This window comes from Cuculus canorus, chromosome 1, assembly GCF_017976375.1.
Source record: "Cuculus canorus isolate bCucCan1 chromosome 1, bCucCan1.pri, whole genome shotgun sequence".
In the NCBI taxonomy this organism is placed as follows: Eukaryota; Metazoa; Chordata; class Aves; order Cuculiformes; family Cuculidae; genus Cuculus; species Cuculus canorus.
Window position 1 is genome coordinate 9,243,654 of NC_071401.1, and position 26,588 is coordinate 9,270,241.

Here is a 26,588-nt window from a genome sequence, read left to right on the forward strand (position 1 = left end):
CACTTGGGCACATCAGTTTACATACTTGTTTGATTCTAGGAAATGTTCAGAGTGACCCGTTCTGACGCAGCAGGGAGGTATGTCTATAAATTCAGTGACTTCTATGGGGCTGTTTATATCCTGGAAGCAAGAAATTATTAGCCCACAGACTTCATTATGTTCAGATTCTGGTTTGTACTTACCAGCCATTAACTAATATTTCAAAGTCTTTTGAATAGAAATCTTTATTCCATTTTGTACTCTTTCCAGTTCACAAGAAATTCATGTTACCAAAAGCCAAGATAAAATTTTATTTTGAAACTGTTTCTGATCACTCGTGTATTTAACTGCTGTAGAGTGACAAATGGGCAAAACCCGGTAATGAGCATAGGGCTGAAATATCTAGAGATTTGAATAGACAGTGATGGCTGTGTTGAGCTTCTTCCATCAGCAGGAAAGTATTGTGACGAACAGTGAAACAAATTGAAAGCAATGGAGTTGATATAGCAACATTATGCTGAATAGAAATTCTCTGCATAGGGCATGTGTCTTCTACAAGACTTTTGACAACTATTGCTGTTTTCCTCAGTGTAGGGCGGAGGGAGAGTGCTAAATAAAACTGCTATTTAATTAGCCGTGTTTGGTTTGATGTCCAATAAAGAGGAAAGACATTATTATTAACAGCCTGCTGTTTTAATTGATTCCATGTAGTGTAGAACTTAGTGCTGCCTATTCAGAAAATGCTTAGGAAATTTTAATCTTAGCGTCGAAAATATGATTAAAGCGCTACAACAAATTAAGGAGAGACTTGAAAATGTTAGGAAAAGTGCAAAGTTGTGCTTTCTCACAGGTTCTGGGTTATCAGATGGAAGACTCCAGTGCCAGACAGTAGTTAAAGTATTGTCTGGTCTGTATCTACTGGCCTTTTCTAAGTGAAACAGTAGATTTCAATTCACTCCCATGTGAACAAATTACCACTGTAAAATATAACATGACAAGTTGTACCTATTGCTTCCCATGGTAGTAGTTTCAGTTAAGATCAAAGACCAAGAGGATATTGAGACTTAATCACTTTTCATAGTCTAAAAGGTACTCATGCAGGTCAAGGTGAGAGATCCAGACTGCTTACCAGCCTGTGGATAAACACAGAAAAGCATTTTGCTTGGCTGCTGGAAGCAGGATCGGCTTTGAAACACAGAGTTGGAATGATGTTACCTGGTTTAAAATCTACTTGCAAAATTGGATGTCTTTAGCTAGAAAAGGGATACCTCCAGGACAAAATTAAGGTCAGGGGAGATCTTAGAAAAGAAAATTCTGAATAGAATTTTGAACAGGACTTCTGGATTTGACACATAAGACAGAAAATCAAAGTTATCCTAAGGAAAGCAAGCAGGTCTATATTTCCTGTGCTCAGGTGCTCACTGGTATTGCTAGAAAGAAATCTTGGTAACCTGGACTTCCATGCAAATTTGGTTTTGTTAATCACAGAGATTACCCTTCACAAACCCTAAAATGTTATCAAGTCTTTTGGCAGACAAAATTTTTCTAATGTCAAACTATCCTGGGGCAATTGTAACCCTTTGCATTATTGTTTGACTAGCAAGGGTACCACGAAGATACACGTACACTTCATTTGGGATGTTTTCCTTTCCTAGAGTGCGGTCTGCAGCTGTCACTCCAGTAGAGCTCAGTCTCTTTTTCGTAATATTCCCTTCATGCACAGCTTTGTTCAATTTAGCACCCTTAGCACATATCTTTTTGCCAGGCAAGTCCTTGAAGTACCTAAATTGCTATAGGTAGTAAATCCTTTATTGCTCAGTAAATAACAGCAAAATCATCTTCTATTTGTATAAAAATAAGTTCTTAGTATAAAAAATGGTAGCATTTTTTTGGTACAAAAGCTACAGATATAATTATTTTTTTTTTTTTAAGAAAAAGCAGAGCAACGTATAATATTAAGATAAACTTTCCTTTCCTTTTAATTGTAATTGCTAGGGATGATGCAATTTTACCAAGTGGAAGTTTATCTATGGCCCAAATAAATGCTACTTTCATGATAGCTTTTATAACACTGCATTAAGCATGAGAATGTTTATCACACTTAGCACCTGGGTCTGCCACAATGAAAATAGGAGCACTGTGACTGGTGGTGAGAGGCTGAGAATGGTTTTGTTATTAACAAAACCCATTCAAATACTGTTCAATTTGTCAGGCTTTCAAACGTATAAACAAAACCCAAACAAACCTGAACACTTTTTTTTTATCTGAAGCATCAGTGTGTGCAGAACAAAGTGGATATGTAATTCTATAACTTCATGCACACAAAGGATATTATTTTTCCTAAATGAACTGCATTAAAAACCATTTTGTTCAGAATCAACTCATGCAATTTTAAAAAAAAAATATTTAATTCAGGAATGCAAAATAAGGGATATAGATGGAAATTATCAGATTTCAAGTTTTCTTCAAGAGCCTTTTTTTCTGCATTCTTAAGCCTATATCTTTTTATCACATTGTGTATCACTCCTTTAAAATTGATTGGGTTAAAGGAGATGATTACATGACAGGAAAACCAAGGAGTTTTATTTTATCTCACTTCCCTCTACTATCGGGTCATGCTTTAAGTTTTAATGAAGTAAAAAAAATACATTTTCATCCTTGTAATTGATTTGACAAGCTTTTGTGGTTAACAGAAATGATAATGATACACAACTGACAGCATTCCACAGATGAGTAGTTATGGGAATTGTAGATTTTTTTGTATCAAAACACAAATCCACCACAATTACTGCTTTTGAGTTTTGCACCTCCCAACTGATTCATCTTCATTTCAAGACAATGCAAACACCAAGATACACTTTTTGGTGAATGGAGATCTACATATATTTTAACACAGATATTAATTACTACTTTCAAAGAGGGAGAAGGTTATGTTATACTATATTTCCAACAGCATTGGGAAAATTTCAGTGAGAATTGTCCTAACAGGGTAATGATTTGTTATCTCTTTTCTGAAAAGGAGCATTCCAACCCATCCTGCCTTTAAAGTGTTTATAGATGTTTTCAGCCCTTTTGCAGTTGATCCAAGCCCTCCATTCCATTCTCTAGAGTGAAAACCAGAAGAGAAATGTCTTGACATTGAAGTGAGTTAAGTATGCAAGTAATTGAAGCATGATCTGACCATCTCTTCTATGACCGGTTTTATAAAGGCAAATGAAGCTAGTCTGGCCTAAAAATATCAAAGTCTGAAGTTTTATTTTGGTAACTCTTTAGAGTTGCATAGTATTTCACTATTTCAAAAATGATTTAACAGTAAAAAGGGAGGATCCAATTTTGTAATATTTTTCAAAATATGCAATATCTTCTATTCAGCCTGATTTTATTTTCTGAGTCAGATGAATTTTGCTGTTTGGAAAAAAAGTGTGTTTTAGGGAAAAAAAATTGCTGCTGTGCTTCTGAAAAAGAAGATGCCAGATTTATACTTAACAAAAAAAATTTTTTTTAATCACTTAGTCATTTAGACTTTGAGCATTGACTCCATTATGAGTGATTAGTACTATTTCACTTAGTAATGTAGCAGTGACTCTTTAGCAACACAGTGAGAAGGAAGTCATAAACTCCTACTAGAAGAGCTGGTTAAATCCACTAGGATTTGAAAAATTTTAGCCATATAAGGATAAGAAAAGAAAACAGTAATTTCAGCGAGATTTGCATGACTATTTGGCTGAAAATAGTCCCATATGCTACCTACCAGGTACTCACTTTCATTGAGCCTTACTTCAATCTGTTTGAGGGCTTACTCTGGTAGAAATTACATTAATGAAGAATTCTTGTTGAAAGATCTACAAATTTCAGTTTTCATAATACAAATGAAATTACATTAAATTAGCTTTATTCGGATAAGAGAAATAATTCTGGAAGTTTCCTAGACTGATGATTTTCCCTAGTGATTAAAAATTCCATTTAGCACCGAAGATGTTGAAATGCACTGTGAAAACTTTGTAACACATTTTAGATTTCACATTTTTGAAAATAACTTGAAGTTAAATTGTAATCATAGGATGTTTTCTTGCACCAAAGAATGTTTTCATCTTGAAGATAAAAACTAAAATGATAGTTTTCCTTCCTATAAATTTAGTGCTGGATTTTTAATATTGGACTTACTCAGGTGAAGTTAGGTATGCTAAGAACCTTCGCATTAAGATATACCTTACTAATGCTTTTTTTAATTAGAAAGCTTATCAAAGTAAAGCCATTTAAAAAAAAACAAAACAGCAAACCAAAAGCCACCCCATAAAGTATATATAGAATGACTTCCATAAAAGTAAGCAGAAGAATAAATTGGTTGCAACTGACAAGATTTTTAATGCAAATTTAACTTTGTTACATTGTACTCAAATTAGAAATATTAACTTCCAAAACTTCCTGACCTTTATGAGCTTCATTTTTCTCTGTTTGTATAGGATGGACATTTGATTTATATTTCATAACTGGGAATATTGAGTTCTGTAAATTATAGAATCTATGACTGTAGATTCTATATCCAAACTTGTTCACATTTAGATATTTCTTTCTATTAAGAAAAGTTCAAACCATTTTACATGGGACAGGTTTGAATTACTTAACCATACTGTTTGATCATATTAAATTGTTTACGAATCAAAGGGTAATATTTGAAAGAGGTATGCAGATTTTTTCAATATGATTCTTATTGACTTAAATAATGTTTGCACAACTAGAACCTACCTCATGCAGGGGAGTTGGAAAATAAAACATTGCTTGCTATTCAAATATTAAAATATATGCTAGACAAGTAAAAGAACTGGGAGGTGAGGGCATTCCAACAGCCATGTCATCAGTAAGAAAGACATCAAAGCTTTCAGCAGTATCATTTCTATATTAAAATCAGAAGAAGAATGTAAGGAGGATTTGATTCAAACTACTTTCTGTTCCCCCACAAAGTATATTGGATGCCTCACTAATAACAGGATTTTAAGTTTACATTTAATATCTTCTTGACTAAAACTACTTGAAGTAATTCTAATGACTTGCAGTTTGAACCTTCTTCAGGTAACATTTCTTTCCCACATTAATGAAACCAATTATCTTTCAATTTGATTAAAAGTCAGTAAATGGAAGATGTGTAAAAGCAGGCAAATTCCTATCAGTTTGCAGCACACAGATGAAAAACAGTAATCACTTACTGCCTTGATGCTTTCAAAGTGTCCACCTTCTTTTTCAAAGTCAATTGGCTGCCCATTGAGTGTCCAATAGAAAGTGACATCTAGTGTGCTGTCGTGAATGGCTTTGCAACTGAGGACAATGCTTTCTCCAACTGTTAACTCTATCTTCTTGGGAGTCAGCTCTATTCTTGTAGGTTCTTGAAATAAAGAAATATTAGGATCACTTAGAGGGAAATCTAGTTATAATGCAAGGACAAAATACGATTGGGTTCTGCTTAGTCTACTCAGAGATTACATTTACTGTTTGTTTCAAATAGATGATGTCAAAAACTGAAATACATTCATAATCCACATGAAGACATGACAGTGGTGAACAGAAGGTAAATCTAGTTTCATGAAAGCAATAGGGCAGGATCCTAAACAACAATCTATGGGACTTCTGAGATGGATTAAGTAATTAATTTTATTAAACTCAGAAAGAGTTAATATTTTTTTAAAACTGCAGCACCTGGAATTTTGTGAGTACATGAAAACCTCAGTTTTGTCACTTAATATAAAAAAGGATGTCTCCAGGCTTACTACATATAGGAAGAACCTGGAAAAATCAAGTCAAAGGACCTGAACACCTAAACCCAAAACCCATGATCATACAAGAATTCAGCTGAAAAGTGACAAAAATATGATTTAGAAATGAGTACATCTCTATGATTTCATTATTATTGCTGTTCTAGGGAATCATCTTTCCTCACATTTTATATTGATACAATAATTACTCTAATCCTAAACCTTTTTCCAATGCAGAAAAAGGTAGGGGTAAGTGAATTCCCAGAGCTAAAATATGTTGAAAGGGAAATTGATTCTCTTACTTATAGTATTATTTATAATCTCAGTGTTCTAATCCATATACAAATTTGTCTGACATACATCTATGATATAACAGTGGGATTATGCAATCTAATGCAGTACTATGATGTTTAACTAGATGGGGGTTAGCTTTGCTAGCTTGTTGGAAACAGCTTTTTATTCAGTCTGTACAGTGCTGTTGTATTGTTGGCCAGGGATTCTAAGCAACAGTGAAATATTAATAGAGGGAAATAATTATCATCAAAGTATGTTTTCATACCTTTAACAGATAATGATGCAATTATTTCTGCAGAGCCAAATATATTTACACCTTGGCATAGGTACCGTCCTTCATCAGATTTGGAGGCATTCAGGATTCGCAGACTCCCATGCGGAAGAATAGTTATCCTAAAAATATAAATACATCAATATATAAATATATCTCCCATCCTAGCAGTCAAATTCCATGTCTTTTAGAGCTAATCAGTAGGATTAAGGACTGCTGCCTCGGTAGAAAGGGATGATGAAGATGAAAATCAAATTCTGTTATATTTCAAAAAGACTGTAATAAACCTATTTGACTCTTTCTCCTTTAATTCAAGAAGTTTCAGGGAGGCATCAGTGGAATAGTATCCTTTGACAGTTATCAGTGGTGAATTTTAATGAACCTTTTGAACGAAGTAAAAAAGTGATTCTTCATAATTTGTCTTTAAAGTTTCACTGCTATATTATTGTCAAATCACATTTCAATACCAAGAACATGCTATTCCATTTAGGAAAAAAATGACCTTAAAAATCAAATCTGAGAAGAATGGGAAGCAAAATGCAAAGAAAAGGATGAGTCGAAATATAAAATTAATTGTATCTGGTCAAAATATGATTTATGGCATCACTACACAGTGTAACATAGAGACTTATTCTCTGCCTTTTTGAAGCTTGGCTTTTATTTTTTTCCCTGAGTCTTGTATGATTTCAGCTAGCCAAGTGGCACTACTGAAGCATAGTCATGGAAAATATTTTTCAATTGTTTACTTTTAGGAGTTTTGGCCTTGCTTACACATTATTAATCATAAAGTCCATGAAGCTACATAAAGGTGAAAATTACAACATGTTTTCTCTTTTAAAATTACAAAGCCCCTGAGTTTATTTTATGTTAAAGCTGCAGCCCTGGAAGAATAGTAAACAATCAGTGCTCCTTTCCTGACGGAGAAGCCTAAATGGAACATGGAAACTCTTACATAGCATTAAAGCCAAGCCCTGCTTGCAGATGGTGTATGTCCTTTCGCAGCTTGGGTAGTGGTTACGGTTCTTTCAAAGGACATGGAATGTGTAGGTTGGAAGCCCTCCATCCAGCATGGACTCTGAAAGCAGATAATCTTCAGCAAACGCTTTCAAGTATGACACACGTAGAGGAGGAGATGAAGGAGTATTTCCTCCTGCTGTATTTTGAAATTCAGGCAAGACCTCTCTCTGTGTTAGACTCTAAGTAGGTGAGTGGCTCTTCCCCAGTGATGATTGGATTTTTAGATATACCTTCTCAGAGTGTGCTTCCTATCTGTTAATGCGGTGGCAAACAGCCTTTCTGCTGAGAGCCCCCTATTGAAACTATGATCAGAAATTGTGGAGGGTACAATGTTTTGGTTTACTTTTCAGAAGCACTTAACCAGGAGAAAAGTGCTTTGATCATCCTGGTTAACAGCTCTCAATTGAGTTCTTTAGCAACCAAAAAAAGGGAATTAATTCCCTTTCTGGGTTGTATGTGTTAAAATGCAAAGGTGAGTTACCTTTGATTTAAACTAGGAGTGACATACCAAGGGCTTAAGATTCCATAATGTGCTCAAACTAAATCAATAGTGTGAGACTGCATATCTTCTTTTTTCTTCTTTTTCCTGGAGAAAGAATAATACCCCCTATTCTCTGACTCTGAAAAATGGCATTTTATTATCTGAAGTTTATAAATGCTGTGGTGGAGAAAACAGAATTTCATTCCAGTGCAAAATGCATTTCTATTCACTCCAGATGTGAAATCACTCACTGCTCTCAGCAGAGAGACAGGAGAAAACAGTAGCTCCAAAAGTAAATGGGGCAGGGGAAGGACATGTCAACTCTCAAATTCCCTAGTACAATCTGATGATGTAACTCCTGTCTTGCTCTAAACAAATATGTATCCATATGAATCACATTATTTGTCTAAAGGTAATGTTATAGAAAATATAATCATAATAAGCAAATATCTCTATTACCAGAGTTTAGAGGTTTGGGTTTTTTTTTTTCAACAAATAAGAAGGCTTGAAATATTGTCACACCTTTGAAAAAACAATCTGCTTTAGGAACTGATGGGGTTGTAAGCTTCTTTCTTTGTGTAAGTTTAGTTTTCCTATCAAGATGCTCTGCGATCAATGCTCTGAGGACAGCATACCATTAGTATGACAACAGCTTTTGCAGAACAGTAATAGTTTTCATCAATATACTGTCAGCATCAGGCAAATGAAAGGACGCTCCTACAGTGTTTACAAATTATAAAAGCTTATACGCTACGTAAGTCCTGATATAAGACTGTTTTTCATCCTGAGCTTGGAGGAAAAGAAAGTTACACGCACATGGAAGATTACCTAATGAATCTTATACATATTCTCAGCTACATTTATATTTCGCTAAAAGCTCTTACTATCCATGAGGAAAAGAGTAATTGCTCAATCAAAGGGGCATTGCAAACACATTTGTTGGTGAATTATTTGGCTGAGAAATTAATATTTTCCTTAAAACGCCTAGCATTCATCTGTTCTTTCTTTCTTTTTTTTTTTTTTTTTTTTTTTTTTTTTTTTTTTGTCTTTGAGACAAAAGCCAAAGGCTGGTTATGATGGAAACTGAAATGTTTTATTTATTCACATAACACTTGCTGCACACAGCAGGAACATAGACTTCTCCTCCTTCCCTGCCAATATCTCTCAGTCATGCCGAGACCACCTGCATAGTATGTCTACATATTTTAATAAGAAAATACCATAGCAAAAGGTTTTTAAGGTTCATAAATAAAAAGCAAGCAAACAGAGATGAATTGGGGTTGAGGTAGAACTAAGGAAAATTCAAGACAAACCCCTGAATTATTGATTTATTAGAAACTGAGGGAAAGATGATGATAGACAAATGGACAGAGAAAGAAATGATGAGAAACTAAGGTAATAATTTGGACATTATTGCATTTAAGTATAAGAAAAACTTATTGTAATCACACCAAAGAGACAGATGTTGTCCAGCCAAGGACTCTGAAAAAATTGGCACAAGTTTAGCATTTCTCTCAAGAAGAGTTTTCATCTGTCTAAAGACATGGAGAAAAAGATGTGAGCATTAATGTCTTGCAGTCAATAAGCATATTGACTTAAGATCAATAGCAATAAATATTTCATCAGGAATTATTAGGAAAGAATAATCAATATATGACAGGAAATGGACATGACATAAAAATCTACATGATTTAACTAAGGTACATTGAATGAGGCTAAATTGTTGTAGTATTTATTAAGAAGAAACATTTTCTAAAGTGAATAAATGGGTTTCCATGGGTTTCAAGCATGATTTCCATACTGAAATTCATGACTGATTAAATGAGTTTAATTCGCAAATTTAAGATTGTTAAGAAACAGAAGAGGAAAACTAATTGCTTTTGAAAGAGAAATGTTTCTTTGTACTATTATCTCAATTTTTCATAATGACTGGGATATAGAAAGAAGGCTGTTAGAAATTTGATGAAATAGTTTATTGACACAGTAAGATCAGCAGATCAAACAGGACAGCTTTGATGACTCTGAACACCAGACTCATAGAAAAGTCATTAATGTTGATCTGAATTAACAGTATCATGTAACAAAGGCAAATGCATCACTAGAATATATCAAATACCAACCTGAACCTCATTATGGAGGTGCTTAATACATAAGGTGCTGAGAAAACATAATATGAATTATAGGACAATTTTGATCACCAGTATTCAGAAAGAATAAATCTCATTGAACTGGCATTCAAGAGGATCTTCAAAACAACCAGGGAGGAAAGAAAACCTTTTGTTCTAGAGGCTGTTTATAAAATGAAAGCTAAAGTGTCTGTATATGAGAATATTTTTCATGTTAGTTCACGGATCTTGTCAGTGGAACCTCTATTAACAGTAAAACAGTTTAGATTTCTAATTTGCATTGGAGATATCTACACTCAGATATATCAACCTGGAACCGAATCTCACCTTCAAATCTTGATTTAGTTCCCCAGACATAAGTGCCTGTTTTGACCTGACATCATTTGAGGGACAAAATCCCAGCTGCTGTTCACATAGAGAGTGTGACTTGGAAATTAATTTCCCCACTGTCCCCAGTTACTATGGCTTTGGGTTGTAAAATGAAGCAATATGAGTGCATGAACTTCAGCTGGTACTAAACTGGGAGAGATGCTTGGAGACTGCATTGCTTTTCAGCTACAGATATGCATCCAGTGTGTGGAATTGGATTAGAACTACTCCAAAAGGAAACTCAGAATTAAGCATTGTGGATAGTGTCAACTTTCTGCTGCTCTCATTTATCCATGCTACCTGTTCATATAGAAATGGCTATAAGGTATCCAAACAGCTGCATAGGGCTGACAAATGTAACATAAGACCAATGAGAAGAATTAACTGCTTACAGCACAGAGCCAGAGGTTTAATAGGTGTGTCTTTTTGAAATCTAGACATGAACCAGGATGTCACCATAAGACTCTCAAAGGGCAATAGAAGTTTGTGTGGGAGTAGCTGATTCCAGCCCATGCTGTAATATTAAGAGTCAGTCTAAAGAATTAAGGTATATAAAGTCTGCTAATGATGGTGGTGGTGAGCACAAGGTGTGATGTTGGTCTTTGAATTTAAACACCCACTCCCTCAGAAATCAGTTAACCACAAGCTTCACTGCATATTGCATGCCCATGAAGATAAAAAACCCCAAAAAATTAATGCTGAAAAGAGCTAAATTGAAAAAGAATGTGAATTTCAAAACATATCTGATATCTGTGCACTTTATATTTTTCCACTATTTTATTTGAAATAGTGCACCTCTTCAATGACCAGCTTGCAATGCCTGTGGTTTTCTTGTCTAGAATAAAAGCAGGATTGGAAATACATATTAGTAGCATTTCTATAATGTCAATTTTGCTAATGGCAGCATAAACCAGTGAAGCAGGCTGAGAGTTACAAAACATAAAAGCATGAATGACAGTGTAAATTTTCTTCTTTAGGGTTTCAGGATTGGACTTATATAGACATTGGAAGGCTGCAAAATACTAAGTAATTACAGCTTTCAGACAATATTTCCAAGTGATTATTTTCACTGTTAAAATGTTTGCAACCAATTCAAAGCTTATTGTTCACACTTAAGATTCAAAACAGTACATTTCTTTAAACAAAAATGCTTTATCTCGTTCAGATAATTTTTTTCACCAATTTTATTCTTCTGTGAGCAGCAACATATGTACCAGGGAGAGGAAGATCCCTAACAAAGAATGTGCTGTTTATCTGGAAGGATTCCAAGTTCATACTGTTTGCGTATGGGGTGTTGATGTGAACAGAAAGCTATTCTCTAAGACCAAGTATCTGCTGAGATGATGATAGTTGGAAATTAGATTGATAGGAAATGCTGGATATTTGCTTATATTAGTGTTATTGTTTGGAAGTCCTTTATTTGGCAGACAGGAAAGCCTTCTCTTAATCACTATTGACTGACAGGTAAGGAAAAGTACTGATGGACATGAACCAGCAGGAAGTTCCTAACAAATATGAATGACAAAAGTCAGGGTTCCTTTAGGCTTCATGTGATTTAAAGAAGTGATCTGAGTAGAATGTGATATTTAAGAGTTGTTCATATGAGTTTAGCAGGGTTTTAAAGAAGTATCCTTTATTTTATAGTGTTTTGATTAAGTAGAAAGCTTCTTCCTTCCTGTTGTTTTATGCATAGAAAACTTGTGAGAGTGACTGTAATAACTGTCCTTATTTTGAGGGGAAGGATAGAGAAGTAGGAAATGCAGTCATCATTGGTTTGGGATAAAAAAGGGAGGTCTGTTCTGCCTGACATATTGCTTTGGTTATTTTCCATTTGATTAATTCTTAAGTATAAATGAAAGATATTAGTAGTCCAGCTCCACTGCCTTACAGACAAAATATTAATGCCTTAATATCTGGTACCACCCATCATGGAAGTTCTCAGATATTTTTTACAGCCAGCAGAGGCTATACAGGTTTAGAAGCTGGAAATTCTCAACTCTAACACCAGTGAGAATTTTACCTTGACCCACGAGGGCTAGGATGTGCATTTCTTCTTCCTATCACAGGTAAAATCAAGGCGCAGAGAATTCCATCAAGATTAAGATAATAAGAAAGGGAAACTCTAACTTTTCATTCTGTTGCATCATTAGTAGCAGATTATCATGAGTAGACATCTTGATGCTGTGGCTAGAAATTGTTTAAAAATTATGCAATAGAGTCAGCACGCTGAAGGAGCTGTTGAGGCAGCAAAAGCTACAATTGCTACATAACCTTCAGGATTTTGGTGAGGACTTGTATAGATTGTGACACAGTGTCTGGTCATTAAGAGAAATGAATGTCAGACAGCCTACACTTGGAGCTTTAATTTGTTAAATAACAATTACAGAGTAAGGAAAACCAGTAATCAATTGTGTGGCCATTTTCAGTGGGGAAGAAGAATTAACAATGAGCAGTTTGATTAGACTACACACACTTACCTTTCTCTATTTCCAGCTAACTTTTTTGTGCTGTATTTTGACTTCATCTTTTGTACTAAACTCAATTTTTATAGGACTGTAGAAAAAAATCACAGTAATCAGTTAAGTTAAAAGCTTAGAAAACTCTGACAGCTAGTAACTGGGTAAAATGAAAGTGCTAGTTATTGAAGCGGTTAATTTTTTTTCCCCTGCATTCCTCATTGGGGTTGAAAACCAAGAGTATGAAATTGTTTGTGTGCATGATGGAAATAAGAACTTTAATGACACAAATGGAGAGAAGCCACACTGACTCATTTAGCCTGTGGCCCCTCGTAGTGTTCTGATCTGAGCAATCTGTCATTTCTCATTAGCTTGGGTATGGGACCTGTCAGTATCCTTTAATGCAGATTACAAGGAACTGGGACAAGTATTTGTAAATAGTTGAAACCTTTATTTCTCCTTGAATGACTGTGGGCTGTCTCATTTCCCCTTGCTTTCTCTTTCTCCTTCATAATAGATGTACAAGACTCTAACTCACAGAAAATAGATATGAGTTATTGCTATAGTAAAACCACTTAAGTAAGCAGAAAACCATCTACTTTGTATACATTTTTTATATTGTCGCCCTAGAAAGAATATTTTTATTTAAATATTGTTGACCTAATTAGAAACAAGACTATGTTTGGCCCAGTCCCTTGAGAAAAGAAAATTATTTGGATTTTCTTCAGTTCAGATTTTCAAACATTTATGATGGTGCAATTCCTCTGTGTGATATCTTAGGTCATTGGAATATGCTAAGACTTATAATTAATGTACTGCAAACTACTTCCAGCTCTATTTAAACTAATCTATGCATACTATCTTTGGGCAGTTTTTTTCAAGGAGCCAAAACTGGGCCTCCTTTTTTTGTCCTTTCTGTTTGCTGCACAGTAACATTTGTGCACGAAAATACACAGCTCTCACCGGTAAAAATGTTGTCCACGTATATAAATGCATCTTCAAGTGTCTGACACTAGAAGTCAGTTTTTGCTAATAAAGGTAGCTCCTGTTATAAGGGAGTTAAGTGTGATTTCTGCAGTGTTGATGAGCAGTAAAGGCTCAAAATGACCAGTATGTCATAATTAATATAGTTTTTTTTCCTTTGTACAGGTAGGATAGTCTTTATTGGTTCTAACTGTTCTTTACGTGAATGACTTCACAATAATTTCCTGTGCAACCTGCTCTCCTGTGCAACCTACTCTAGGTGACCCTGCTTTCGCAGGGGGGTTGGACTACATGATATCCAGAGGTGCCTTCCAACCCTTACCATTCTGTGATTGTGTGACTTAATTTAGATCAGTATTTAAGCATATAATTTGCTTTAAACATTAACGTCAATGTACATAACATTAATGTCAATGACTATGTAGAGGTCCTAGAATTTAAATACCTACTAAAGTATTTTACTGAATCAGAGCCTAACTGCAAATGGAACAGAGGTTCAAATCAGTAATCTATTACCTACAGAAATTAAACAAACAAGAATATTTTTAAATTAGTCTATATTTTTGCTGGTACATTCAAGTAAGAGGGATCAGTTTGTACATTTTGAAAATTTAGCATCACTTTGCTAACTGGCACATTGCCATTTTGCTGAAATATTTCTGACCCAAAATGTGTTTGGTCTTGTGTAAAGAAGAAAAACTGGAAGTATTTCTCAGAAGATATCTCAGGATAAGTGTTCCAGAGGCTAGGAAAGCCCATGTAAGGTATTTCAATCTCAACATTGTAGTCCAACATTTCTTTTAAAAGTTTTTACAAAGTATGTTTAGTTTACAACGATATATATCTAAACATGTCGAAATTACTCTAAAATGATGAAAATAGACTTTTATTTTTTTTACAACCCATATTGTACACTTGATCCATATAAAATTTAAATCTATTTTGACATTTTAATATTTTTCATAATTTATTTTATTTCCTCTTTTTTTTATACACTATTTCAATGTCAGAAGTGTTCTGGTACTTAGAAAAGGTTCCTGCTTTTCGAGGAATAGACTTTTATCACAATAATTTTTTCCATGTTCCTAAGTGACAACAATAAATTATTAACTTATTCTATTTTCCTCAGAAACTGCAGAAATAATAGAGTGCTTGTAAGATTTTATAATTTCCTCAGGAAAAGAAAAATACATGGGAAAACTTTGGTTACTTTAAGATATTTCCATGTTTCACTTGTAAGCTAGAAAAGGAATGTTAGTAGTTAAAGGTAGACTTGGTATGCAAGCGGTAAAGTTCAAATAGACAAGGTGCTCAGAGGGTAGATATTTAGCCTGTGTAAAATGATATAATTTCATTCAACTAGCTGGATCAATTTTGATTTAGAGCAGATGAAGACATAGCTCAGAACATCCAAAGTATGCTATGCTTGAAGTGTTAACATTAACTTCAGCAAGAAAATATGACCAGCGGACACTTTAATTTCATTGAAATAAGATTCTTCCAAATTTAAGACTGTTAATTAAATATTTACACAGGAAGTTTTCATGTGCTCAGGACAGCAGCCATCTAGGAAAGGTATTACTACTGTAAGCTCTCTAATAACATCCAGCCAGATGGAACCTGCTTTCCAACGTTGATTAATGTTCTATAGCAACATTACTAGAATATTAAATGCAAGCGATATTTCCATGGAACATAACACTGAAACTTGGTCTTTCCCACCTCCCTGAACAAAATTGTTTTGTTAGAGCTACTGTTACTATTTTCACATGAATAGAAGAGTTGTGTAGATGAGAACAATTGGTTACTTCTGCATTAGAACCCAGCTATCAGAAAAGAAAAAATAAGATAAAAACCATGTAATTTGTAATAAATTAATATGCATTGTTTAAGACAATTCTGGTGGAGCTCCATTAGCATGATGTACATTTTCCTTGGATCAATAGCTACAAGTTCCTCACTAGTTATTTAGAAATTTCTTTATAAGATGCAATGCTCCACAGAACTGCTGACCTTCTAACCATTTCTATTATGAAACGTGTCTGCTTTCTTCCCTTCTAGTAATCATAAGGGCTCAGCAGGAGTACAGCCTCGTTTGTCACACTGTTTCCATGAAAGATACAGATTTAGAGGGAAGAGTGTAATAAGATAGAATAAAGCAATTTTCTAGTACAAAACCTGAAACTAGGAAAGTGATTGTGTTCATTTTAGGTTATTTCAGCTCTCAAAATAAATTTCCTGAGATGTTTGTGGAATTACCAACACTGGGCAGCTTGGTAGACTATGTAGAAAGAATGGCATAGATTAGTATAGCGATAGAAATGACAGCCTATTGTAATTAATCCTGCTTTGTAGTAAGAGGACCCTGTCAGCTCTCTGGTTATTCAAATCAGAATTCACCTTGCTGTGAGCATAAGGGGCAGTCCTTACTTGCTGCTCAGTTCTGCAACAATTCTGAGTCTACTCTTGGAAATTCCAGCACTTCTTTCTTCTGTCATCTTCATTGACTGTTATACCTAGCAGGAGAGATCTAAATAATCTGTCACCACATCCAGAAAGCAAGCAAAAGACAGAAGCAAAAAGCTATCTCATGGCTCCATTTTCACTCCATACTACTTCACACCTCGAGACAGGAGCTTTTAAGTGGAGAAATCTGTGCGATAGGAAAGATCTCACAAAAAATGTGAGAAGTGAATGTGCACACCTGACACGCAACCTTCCCTCTCTAGTCCCATGATACTGCCCTAATCTAGCTCTGTGATATAGTGACATTAGCTATGGATTTCTACATCATTTGCATCTAACACACTCCCTGACAGCATCCTTGATATGTGGTGTGCTTAAAAGTCAGTACCTCTTGCGAGGTTGTTTATTAAGGTATTAGTGCTTGCTGAGGATTCAGAAACCTCCATTACTAATAGCAGTGCGGATAAACAGCTGTGCTGTTTCTGCAACACATACAAAACTACCACAGGAACATTTGATCTGGAAGACAGCTTTTCCAGAATACTAACATTTTCTTATAATTGACAGTTATCTCTAACCGGGTTTCTCTTTTGATAGTAAACCCATTGGTTAACAGTCATACTGACAGGGTCATGCAGTGTTTAAACTCTTACAAGGGGTTAGAAAAATGTATCTAACTAAACTGTAAAGCTGACTGAGCTACATTAGCTTTTCACATTTTGTGGAGAATCAGTTCGATCTGTGAATGCAGACATCTTGCAGGAAAGAGAGGCAATCAGTTTAGCAGAGATGCAGTTTAAAAGCGTTGGTTCAGCACAAAAATACTTCTCGACTGTAGGAATTGTAAATGAGATTTTGACCATAAAGGACTACGATCTTACTGATACCTGTTTTCAGGTCAGTTGTGAATTTATTTTGCATTCTGGAAGACAATCTGGTACTATGCCTGGAAAGCTAGGTAAAACAAGATCTATTTTTTTGTAGTGTCACAAGGCAAAATACAGTCTTTTAACTCAGAAAAGACATTTAGAAAGACAAGCATTTCCTCCAGAGAACTGTAGTGCCACTAATACTAAAGGTGAAAAGGGTAAAAATTTCTTACTGACAAAAATTTTATTAAGATTTTTTGAGCCTTAAAGAGCTCTAGTTTACTTTGGAATACCTTGCACTTTAGTCACGATTTAAAAGGTTTTGATTACAAGTTGTAATAACAATTCAGCAGGAAGTGCTTCTCTTTAAAATTGGCATATCTACAGCTGTGTCATTGTGCATGAAAAAGAACAGATGGAAACGACATAAGTTATGTGCAATAGATTGTAAGAGACAATAGAAATTAAAGGAGGAAAAAACTTCAGTTACTCTGACTGTGTTACTCTGCCAGGCTGTTCCCAAAGGTGGTTATTGTTTCAGACTGGGGTGCCACATACTGCACAATGAGATGGTGATGTCTTTGGGAGGAGAAAACCAAGGTATCCTCAGGCTCAGCCCATTTTGCTTTATGCACAAACCATCCACATACAGCCTCTGCCTCCTGTCTCTCAAAGTTTGTATTGCTTTTGAAATGATGGTAAGTTGTGACAGTCACATGATTTGGAGAGGTCTCGGGAGCCAGGAAGAACAAGTGAGAAGCACTTGGGGAGAAGATATAGCTGCTAATGTGATGCTGGATGCCCACATTATTTAAAGGATTGTATTGCTCTTGCCATTGCATTTGCTGCTGCCAGCCACAACCTCTCTGATGGATGGGATGTAGTGCCCCTGAGCTTATATTTATTTATCACAGTATGTCTGAGTGCACTTTGTTACATCCCACTGGTGAGACCACATACTCCCAGATGATATGGGTAATTAGTTGTGGATTGCTAATTTCAAGATATAAACTGTCATGATTGTGGTGCCACAACATCAATTGACAGGGAGCATTAGAGAGGTATGGGTCTAGAGACAATAGTGAATTGTTGTGTGGCGTCAGCTGCGCCACACCTACAGACTGGTGGCACAGCATCTGTGCAATCATTCTAAGATCTTTGCTGCTGTAATTGTAATGGAAAACTGTAATGCCAAAATCTGCCTCTTAGCTGCTCTTTCAAAGAGTTAAAGTAGCATTAGGGCACTTGCATGCCATACAACCTCCTGGCTCTATTCATACCAATAGCCTCAATAAATGTGGATCTTCTCTCATGCGCATGGAAACAAGAACATGATACTTTTTCAGTGACACAATCTTCCCTGTTTTCCTAAGTTCTTTTTGCTTTCTTTAGTCTCTTTTCTCCTCTGTCATTCTTCCCTAAATCTCTTTTCCAGCTCAAAACAATGTGCAGTGTAGTGTGCCTTTCCTGACTGCTGCCCCACCTCTCTTCTTCCCAAACCCTACCTAAGAAGTGCATTTTCAATGACATTGGGATGGAGCTAGGAACATCAAGTGCACAAAATAGGATGACAAAGTTACTTTGTCACCAGGGATAATGCACAGCCAGATATGAAGTTGTATCGTATAATTATATAGAAAGACTAATCAGAAAAAAACATTATATGAGTTTATATATCTATAACGAGCCATCTTCTCAGGATGGCAGAGAGGAGTACTGAATCAAGAGACTTTTGTCTTTTGCACACAGAATTTTTTCCGATAGCCATTTTAAAGTACTTTGGTCTAATTTTAATGACTTTATTTGTATACTGTGAATTGAACAGCCCAGGTGACTACTTCCCAGGGACTTGGCAAGACTAAGCTAAATGTCTGAAGCCAGTTGTGTGAATGTGTCCTTAAAGCAGATAGTCATCAGTTTTGCCTGACAATTTGTAGTTCACTACGTTGGTATCTCTTCTTCCCTTTTTTCTGAGGTTTGAGAACAGACACAGTCAAGGATCAGAAGCAATGAAAAGAAATATTTTTCCTAGGGATTCAGAGAGGGCTACACACAGAGTTTCTTGAAACCTGATGAAACATTGCTGAACTAAGAGCAAACCCTAAGGGAAGGAGGAGCCTTCCAAAGACACAGTGTTTATAGCCTCACTTTTCTGTTGCGAAGATCGCTTCATTTAAAAAAACACTTCTTGATTTTATTTCACTTCTAAGAAAACATAGCTCCCGTGGTTCAAAGATTTTTCATGCTTTAGGAGTTCTCACTTTGATTAAAAGTTGCAGAAAAATCTTCAAAACTCTGGTTAACTCATGCTACTGTCACGCTTACATCCATTCCTTCTGAATTGAGATTACACCTGTAACACCATCCATAATTTTTTCCCTTATTTTTGAGTGCTTGAACTTGGAACCTTTGCAATGGTCTTCACATAGTTGATGGATATGGTTGTATGGATTATTTATGAACTGCATGAAAGTAGAAGAATGTAAATGTCAAATGACCTTTATTTCAATTCAAGATTTCACAGCTTCTTCCAGGGACAATCAGCAAAAATAAAGACCTTTCAAAAAAGATGATTTTTTTTTTACTGCTTTTATTGAAATTGGAAACCTAAGATGCCGTTTAGCAGCAGGGCTGCAGAAGCAAACACAGTAAAATGTAGTCTTTGTAACAGTTAACAGGTAATAACAACCCTTTGGGAGTGGGATGTAGTTTAGAACCTAAAAAAAATGGTGGAATTGACCTTGATAAGGTTTAACATGTGATACCCAGAAATGTATGTATATTCAAGGCACTGCTTGACGCGTTCCAAGATCACAGATGGACTTTTATTTATGGACATTTAAAAAGCACTCCAAAATCTCCTTTATTATGGAGATATTTTGATTTATAACTTCAACTATCGCATCTAATGAGATTCCTGCTCAAATACAAACTGCTAGTATAGATTGGGAGATATTTGAACTAAAATTAGGTCAATTCAGCGTATTTTGATAATTCCATAACATTACCTTTTTCAGTCCTTTACCACTAATCTTCCACAGATCTCTGTCATACTCAGAAAATCAGCCTTTCGATACTAAAAGCAGGCTTATAAGAAAGATGGGCACAGACTTTTTAACAGGGCATGTAGTGACAGGGCAAGGAGCAATGCCTTTAAAAAAGTGTATATTCAGACTAGATATAAGCAAGAAATCTTTAATGATAAGGGTGATGAAAGACTGGAGCAGGTTGCCCAGAGAGGTAGTGGATGCCCTATCCTTGGAAACATTCAAGGTCACATTGAATGAGGCTTTAAGGAACCTGTTCTAGCTGAAGACAGAATAATAGAATAATTTAGATTGGAAAAGACCTTTAAGATCATTGAGTTCAACTGTAAATAACAGTTGGATGATGTCACTTCTTACTTCAGGGGGGTTGGACTGAATGACCTTTAAAGGTCCCTTCTAATCCAAACCATTACATGATTCTATGATTCTATGAAAATAGGAACAGTTAGTGAAAAGAAGAAGATAGATTTAATTTAATATCAATGTAAAGGGCCATGGGTTTTGTCTCATAAAAAGAAGACACTATGAATACAGAATCAATGCTCAGCAACTTGAGTGTAGCTACTTTTGTAATCCAAGCAGGCAGGGAAAACGTTCCATGCCCCTAGTCTGTAGCAGAACAAACGGACAGCCTGCCTTTTCAGTTGTTGAGTAGTGGCACAAGAAGTAGATAAATCAGTTTGTTAATCAGTTGGTCCTACTGCCAAACATGAAATAAGTATGGATTTGCAGTAATTATCCTTGCAAAGGGGACATTTGTGATCACTATAGCTCTGTGAAGAGTTTGGGATTTCTGAGTCATTTATGAACCATGGTCCATTGACTGCTTTTTCACAGACTACTCTTTCTACCTAATTGGGATTTGCATATAAAAGCTTTTCTTGGTCAGGCAGGAATTAGCTGTATTTATCATTTGTCTCTCCACATTTGGTATTTATTTAAATAACAAAATAATGATTGTCTAAATTACTAAGCTTTTCTTACCTCAAGGCTTGATGAGTTAAACAAAGGAATTAATTAAGAGGGAGATTATTTCCACCCTCCAAAGATATGCAAATAACAGCAATGATACAACAAAACTTTCTTATTACTTTCTAAGAAGTTTCTTGCAAGGAGCAGGCACTTTCATGAGTTTTGCATGAGGAGGACAACAGATATTAGAAGAGTGGGGAAGGACAAGTTGGGATGGAGACAGTGACAAGAGGTTCTCTTTGCAGCCTGTACTTCCTCAGGAGGAAATCCAGCTCTTTTCTGAACTACTCTAAAATTTGGGCACTGTGATTCAAAAGTCACAACCGGGTTGTAAACTAAGAAAAGTATCAATGGCTAAGCAGTTTTGAAATTATCAAATAATAAAGTAATACATACTGGAGGCCCTAGGCATAAAAAATCATAAGTAGCCTTATAGCTGCAAGCTAATACCACATCTTCTACAATTATTTTCATCTCAAAATGAAAATATTTATGTTGTTGATATTACACATCATTATAAGCTTGAAGCCCAAAGCTCATCAGCAAGCAAGGGTTTTTGAATCAACGTATAGGTTTAATCCCATTAGACATTTAGCTGAACTGATCTCACATCTGACAATTTGAAGATACAGTGTTTGGATCTTGGTAAGGTTCAGCTATGCTTTAATTCTTACAATTGTGTGATCACTCAAGTTTTTTATTTTCTGCTTTTTTTTAAGGTTTGCTTTAATCCAATTTTATTTTTTCCCTTTAAAGATGAAATCATCTAGCTTTAAGAATACTTACAGAGGACATAGAACACACATTAATATCAAAACCTTTTCTTCTCCTTTGCCTACAGCAATCTAAAGAAGGTTGTAGGCAGCACAGAAACCTAACAGACCACTGGAGACATTAATTCCCATACCTTTTGGGGTAGGTACTTTATGAAGTAAAGTTTTGGCTGATGCTCAGCCTAAATTTCAAACTTAATCAGATTTCAGTAGCCCAGCGATTTCTTGTTCATTATCAGAAGAAAAATACAGGCCAACAAGAAATTCTTGGATGCAACACTATCCATGCACCATATGCTTAGCTGTGAGGGTAGAAATGTGTATTTAAAATATAAATTATACTGGTTGCCTTTCTATGTGCACTACAATTTGCATGACAAAAAAGGAGACAATGTTCTAGGATAATATTCTAGTATATCCTAGTACTATATAAATAAGGCACAGATGATATTCACGTATTCTAGAGATAGCTAACTCCATAGAATTAGACATGGTTGTGGAAGGTTCAGATTTGCTAGAGGATGTTATTTTTTTTTCCCTAGGTTTCCAGGATTCCATAGTTATTTTGAAAAATAAATAATAAAAAAGCAGCATATTTTGAACCGAATATAGAAAAAAAATATTTTAATATTCAACTTCCTACACCACTAGACATATTAAAAATATCCATGTTCTGGAATACTGTAAGATCTAGAGTGTAGTTTGGGCATCCAACCAACTTACTCACTATGTGAATGGCATGAATGGAAAAGACTAAAGTTTATGATCAAATATAATGACTTTAAATATTAATTTGATAGATTTTATCTGACAAAGCTTTGTAAGAAGTCACAAAATCAGCCTCTAAATAAATAACTCCAAGACTTACCTCCTCCCCATTATAGCTTATTTTACAGATCAATATTCTTATGTGTGGAAATGCGCTTAAATAATTCATAGCTACTTGGATAGGAATGTAAAATGTTGCCTGTTGGGCAAAAATCACCACTTTAATCAGAAAATATAAAATACTAGAAATTTTTAAAATTTCATTTAGATTAAGCCTGTGTTCATCAAGATTTACAGACTGAGTCTTGTTTCATTCAAGGCAATATGCCTCTCTCTAATTACTTTATTATAGAATTACCATTTTCATCTTTGTAAATGCCAAACGAATTAATCACCATATCTAAACAATTAATATCTTGGCAATTAAATAATGACTTGCTTTCACTGTCTGTTATTATGCTAGTTCTTGGTCTTCATGTTGGGACACAAGCCATAAGATTTCATTTCATTTCATTTTATTTCATTTCATTTCATTAATAAGAAATTGTTAAACAAAATTCACAAACACGGAAATTGAATTTAAAGGTTCACATGCCTGATCAAAGACAGCTAAGGCATAGAAAACTGCCTTTGAAAACAGATTGGCTTAAAATGGAAACAGGGTGCACTGCTCAAAATATATTGCAAAGCAGAGATATATTTAATCCAAATTTGCTATTTTCAGCTCTGGAAATTATGGAAGAAATGTATATTATTTTTAAAAATGTGAAACAACTGTTTCTAATTCTTAGTGTCACTGGATTTTACTCTGGCATTCCACAATCACTCCAGATCACTTACCACCATAAACTTGAGCCAGATGAAGAATGAACATTTCCATCCAATTACCCCAAATTCATGATTAAGAGTTTATGACAGCCTTATGTTTTTATTGGCTTTCCAGTAGCATGGTACGACAGATTATTGAACTCACACAAGGCTTACTAAGACTTTAATTATTTTTTTTAAACAAATCTGAATCAGCATATTGCTTTTGTGCTGGCTTCAATGTTCTCTTACATAGCTTCAGCATGTTTGTTTTCAGAACAAGCAATCTATAATCTAGTGGATTTGCTTTTTTTGTGAGTAACAGCCATAAGAAGAGCTCCTGCAAAAATATTTCATCAGTGTAGGAGACAGTGCTTCCACAGGATAGGCTCTATCACTTTTCCGTGCATTTTAAAGACCTTCCAATCGTAAGAGAATAAGTTTGAACTCAGTGCATGTAGGGAATGAAATTACTCATGTATCTCAGCACAAGAATTTAGAAGTACATATGTATTATTTAAAATCAATATGTTAACAAAAAGAAAAATTATTTCATTTTAACACACTAATAGATTTTTCCCTTAATGCATGGTTTTCAGAACTGATCTAAGATTAAGAGGAGAGTCTTCTCAGTAATAGCTGAAATATTTTAATTTATGAATGTACAATGCCTTCCAATTTTTCTTTTTATCTATCTGTCTTCAACACAGATACTTTCTCAGTTTCAAACTGGTAAGACACTGACAATTAAATCACTGGCATAAAATCACTTTATAAAAAGTACAATATTATAGTTCTCTTATAAAAAAGCTTGATATGTAAAAAGTCTGCAATATGTACAATGAAGGTACAGTCAGAACGAAGCACAATGAGTAGCACAGTGATAATGTATAGCACCTGAGTGCTATAGACTGCTCTATAACTGTCTCTGAAACTGGGCAATAACACTGTTAATGAATATAAAAATCTAGTTCAGGGTTGATGTCATAGACAATTGATTACTTTTCACGCTACAGAAAGCTCTACTTCCAGCCTCCATCATATTTCTTTTTTAATTTAGATCTAAGAGAATTCCTTAATGCTACTTCTAGGAGGAAATATGAAATATTTCCCTTTGACCCTGCCTATTCCGTCAAAACCAGTACTGTTACATCTGTAGTTGAGCCAGACCACGTGTGGCATCCTGCATCTATTTAGCAGTCTTGACAGTAGAGTTTGAGCTCAGCACATATGTCCTGGAAAAACTAATGATGAAAAAAATTATTGACCTTCGTGTTCTTGTCTGTCCTTCTACCAAGTACAGAATCCTGTGAATGTAACTCAAATCTAGCAGTAGCTTTGTCAGCACCTGGTTCCATTTAACCATGGCTTCTAGCAATGACTATTAACCTGAAATGATTCATCAACGTGCAGACCCATGAATTGAAAGACAGAAAAGATGAAACTTTTGAAGTAGCTGGCTATAGATTTAGGACATCTGAAGAAAGTAATCCCTGCAATGTATTTGATTTTCAGCTGTATATTTTGGCTAAAAAAAGGTAGTCCTTTGCCTTTCCCTTGCCTTATTTCTATCCTTAGGCTTACATTGTACAGCAACTCTGAATTAAGAATTCAGTCATGAATAAGAGTGCCCTATCAAAATTCCATAACTATTTGTTAAAAATATAAGTTTTTTTCTTAGTTTTATTTCAATTAATGTATTATAGTTAACACACAAAGCCGCCCATTTTCCATTTAAACAAACAAAATCTTATGCACTTTATTATAAAAGAAACAAGGAATATAGAGATGGGTTTTACTGTCATTCCTAGTTTTAAATATTTGTAATTAATGGGGTGTGATCATATAACTAGAAATATATTTCTACATTTATTAGGCATATGTTTTATCCCTATAAAGCACTGAAGCATTTTGATTCCAAAGCAGCAGTCTAGCTCAAGCTCAAAATAAGAGGAAAATAAAAAGCTGTCTGCAGAATTCCAGTGTCTTCAATGCACGAATGAATAAGAACTGTACAATTGCACAAGAAATAAAAAATGCCACTGTAAGAAACTGATGAAGCATATGCTCAAACATGAAAATAGAAGCCTTATCATCATTTATTATTTTGAATAAAAGAGAACCAATATTCAAAGACTAAGTGACATAATTCAAATTCCCAACAGTGGTATGTAGATGATTTTGCCATATCCAGCTCAGTAAACTGGATAAATCTTTTCTATATAGTTCTCAATAACAGAGAAACTCTGCGCACAGAACAGGGTATTTGCAACTACACAGATAATGGTGACAAAAAAAGTCACATACTGAAATCAAATAAATTGCAAGCAGTAATGAACAAAAGACTAAATCTTATAGCATATTAAGAAATATATCCAACAAAGTGGATGAGATGCCATTATGTTATACATAATCGAACTAAACCTAAACAAATGACCATGAACCTAAAAGATCAAAGCTTATAACAACATGCTGTGAAAAGGTGCATAAACATAAGGAAATGGTACCTATCACTTCGACATTGGATCTTTACAATGCATTTGTTAGCAAATATGAATTATTTTCTTTGTCTTCCTCCCTTTCTGTAATTTCCAAATGTAGACATACGCTTGACAATCACAGAGCTCTTAAAAAAGAGAATATGTCTCAAAATTTCACAATTAATGAAAATTCTCTTATCATTCATTATCGATAACCAAGACTCAGAGCTGGATATGTGATTACTTATTTATGTCTATGAAATACCCAAGATCACACGTATTATAGTTTGTTCAGAAGTCTTAGAATATGTGTGTTATAAATTTATGTAGTAACTTAAATTCATTCTGCTATATAAAGTTAAACGCCACCCTGCCAGAGCTAGCTGGATTTTTTTTTTAATAGCCATTACACAGCCACATAAAGAAAAAGGAAAAGGAAAAAAAGAAAATCAAAAAGAAGAAAGAAAAAAGAAAATAAAAAAGTATTTTTCAAGTGCAGATCTCCATACATTTATGCTGAAGATAAACTGCCTTTCTCTGGAGGTCCAAATCTGCCTTTGGTCCTTCAACAGCTTTCAGCAATTTGTCTCCTCTTGAAGTTTTGGGAAGTCATATTTCCATTTCAATAGCACAGGTTGTCCATACTTTTTGAACACCACACAGGTGGCACAGACCCAGAGAA

The 26,588-nt window shown here is 34.8% G+C and overlaps 1 protein-coding gene across 2 annotated transcripts in view; it reads right to left on the bottom strand.

Annotated features, from left to right (window-relative positions):
- Positions 1-26,588, bottom strand: part of CNTN5 (contactin 5) — a 229,500-nt gene that overhangs the window by 64,577 nt on the left and 138,335 nt on the right. For both annotated transcript variants that reach the window (XM_054055996.1, XM_054055995.1), the window contains exons 10-11: positions 6,286-6,413; positions 5,184-5,359 (exon numbers count right to left, since the gene is read on the bottom strand). In XM_054055996.1, coding sequence (XP_053911971.1) covers positions 5,184-5,359; positions 6,286-6,413 — 304 coding nt within the window. The remainder of the gene's footprint in view (positions 1-5,183; positions 5,360-6,285; positions 6,414-26,588) is intronic.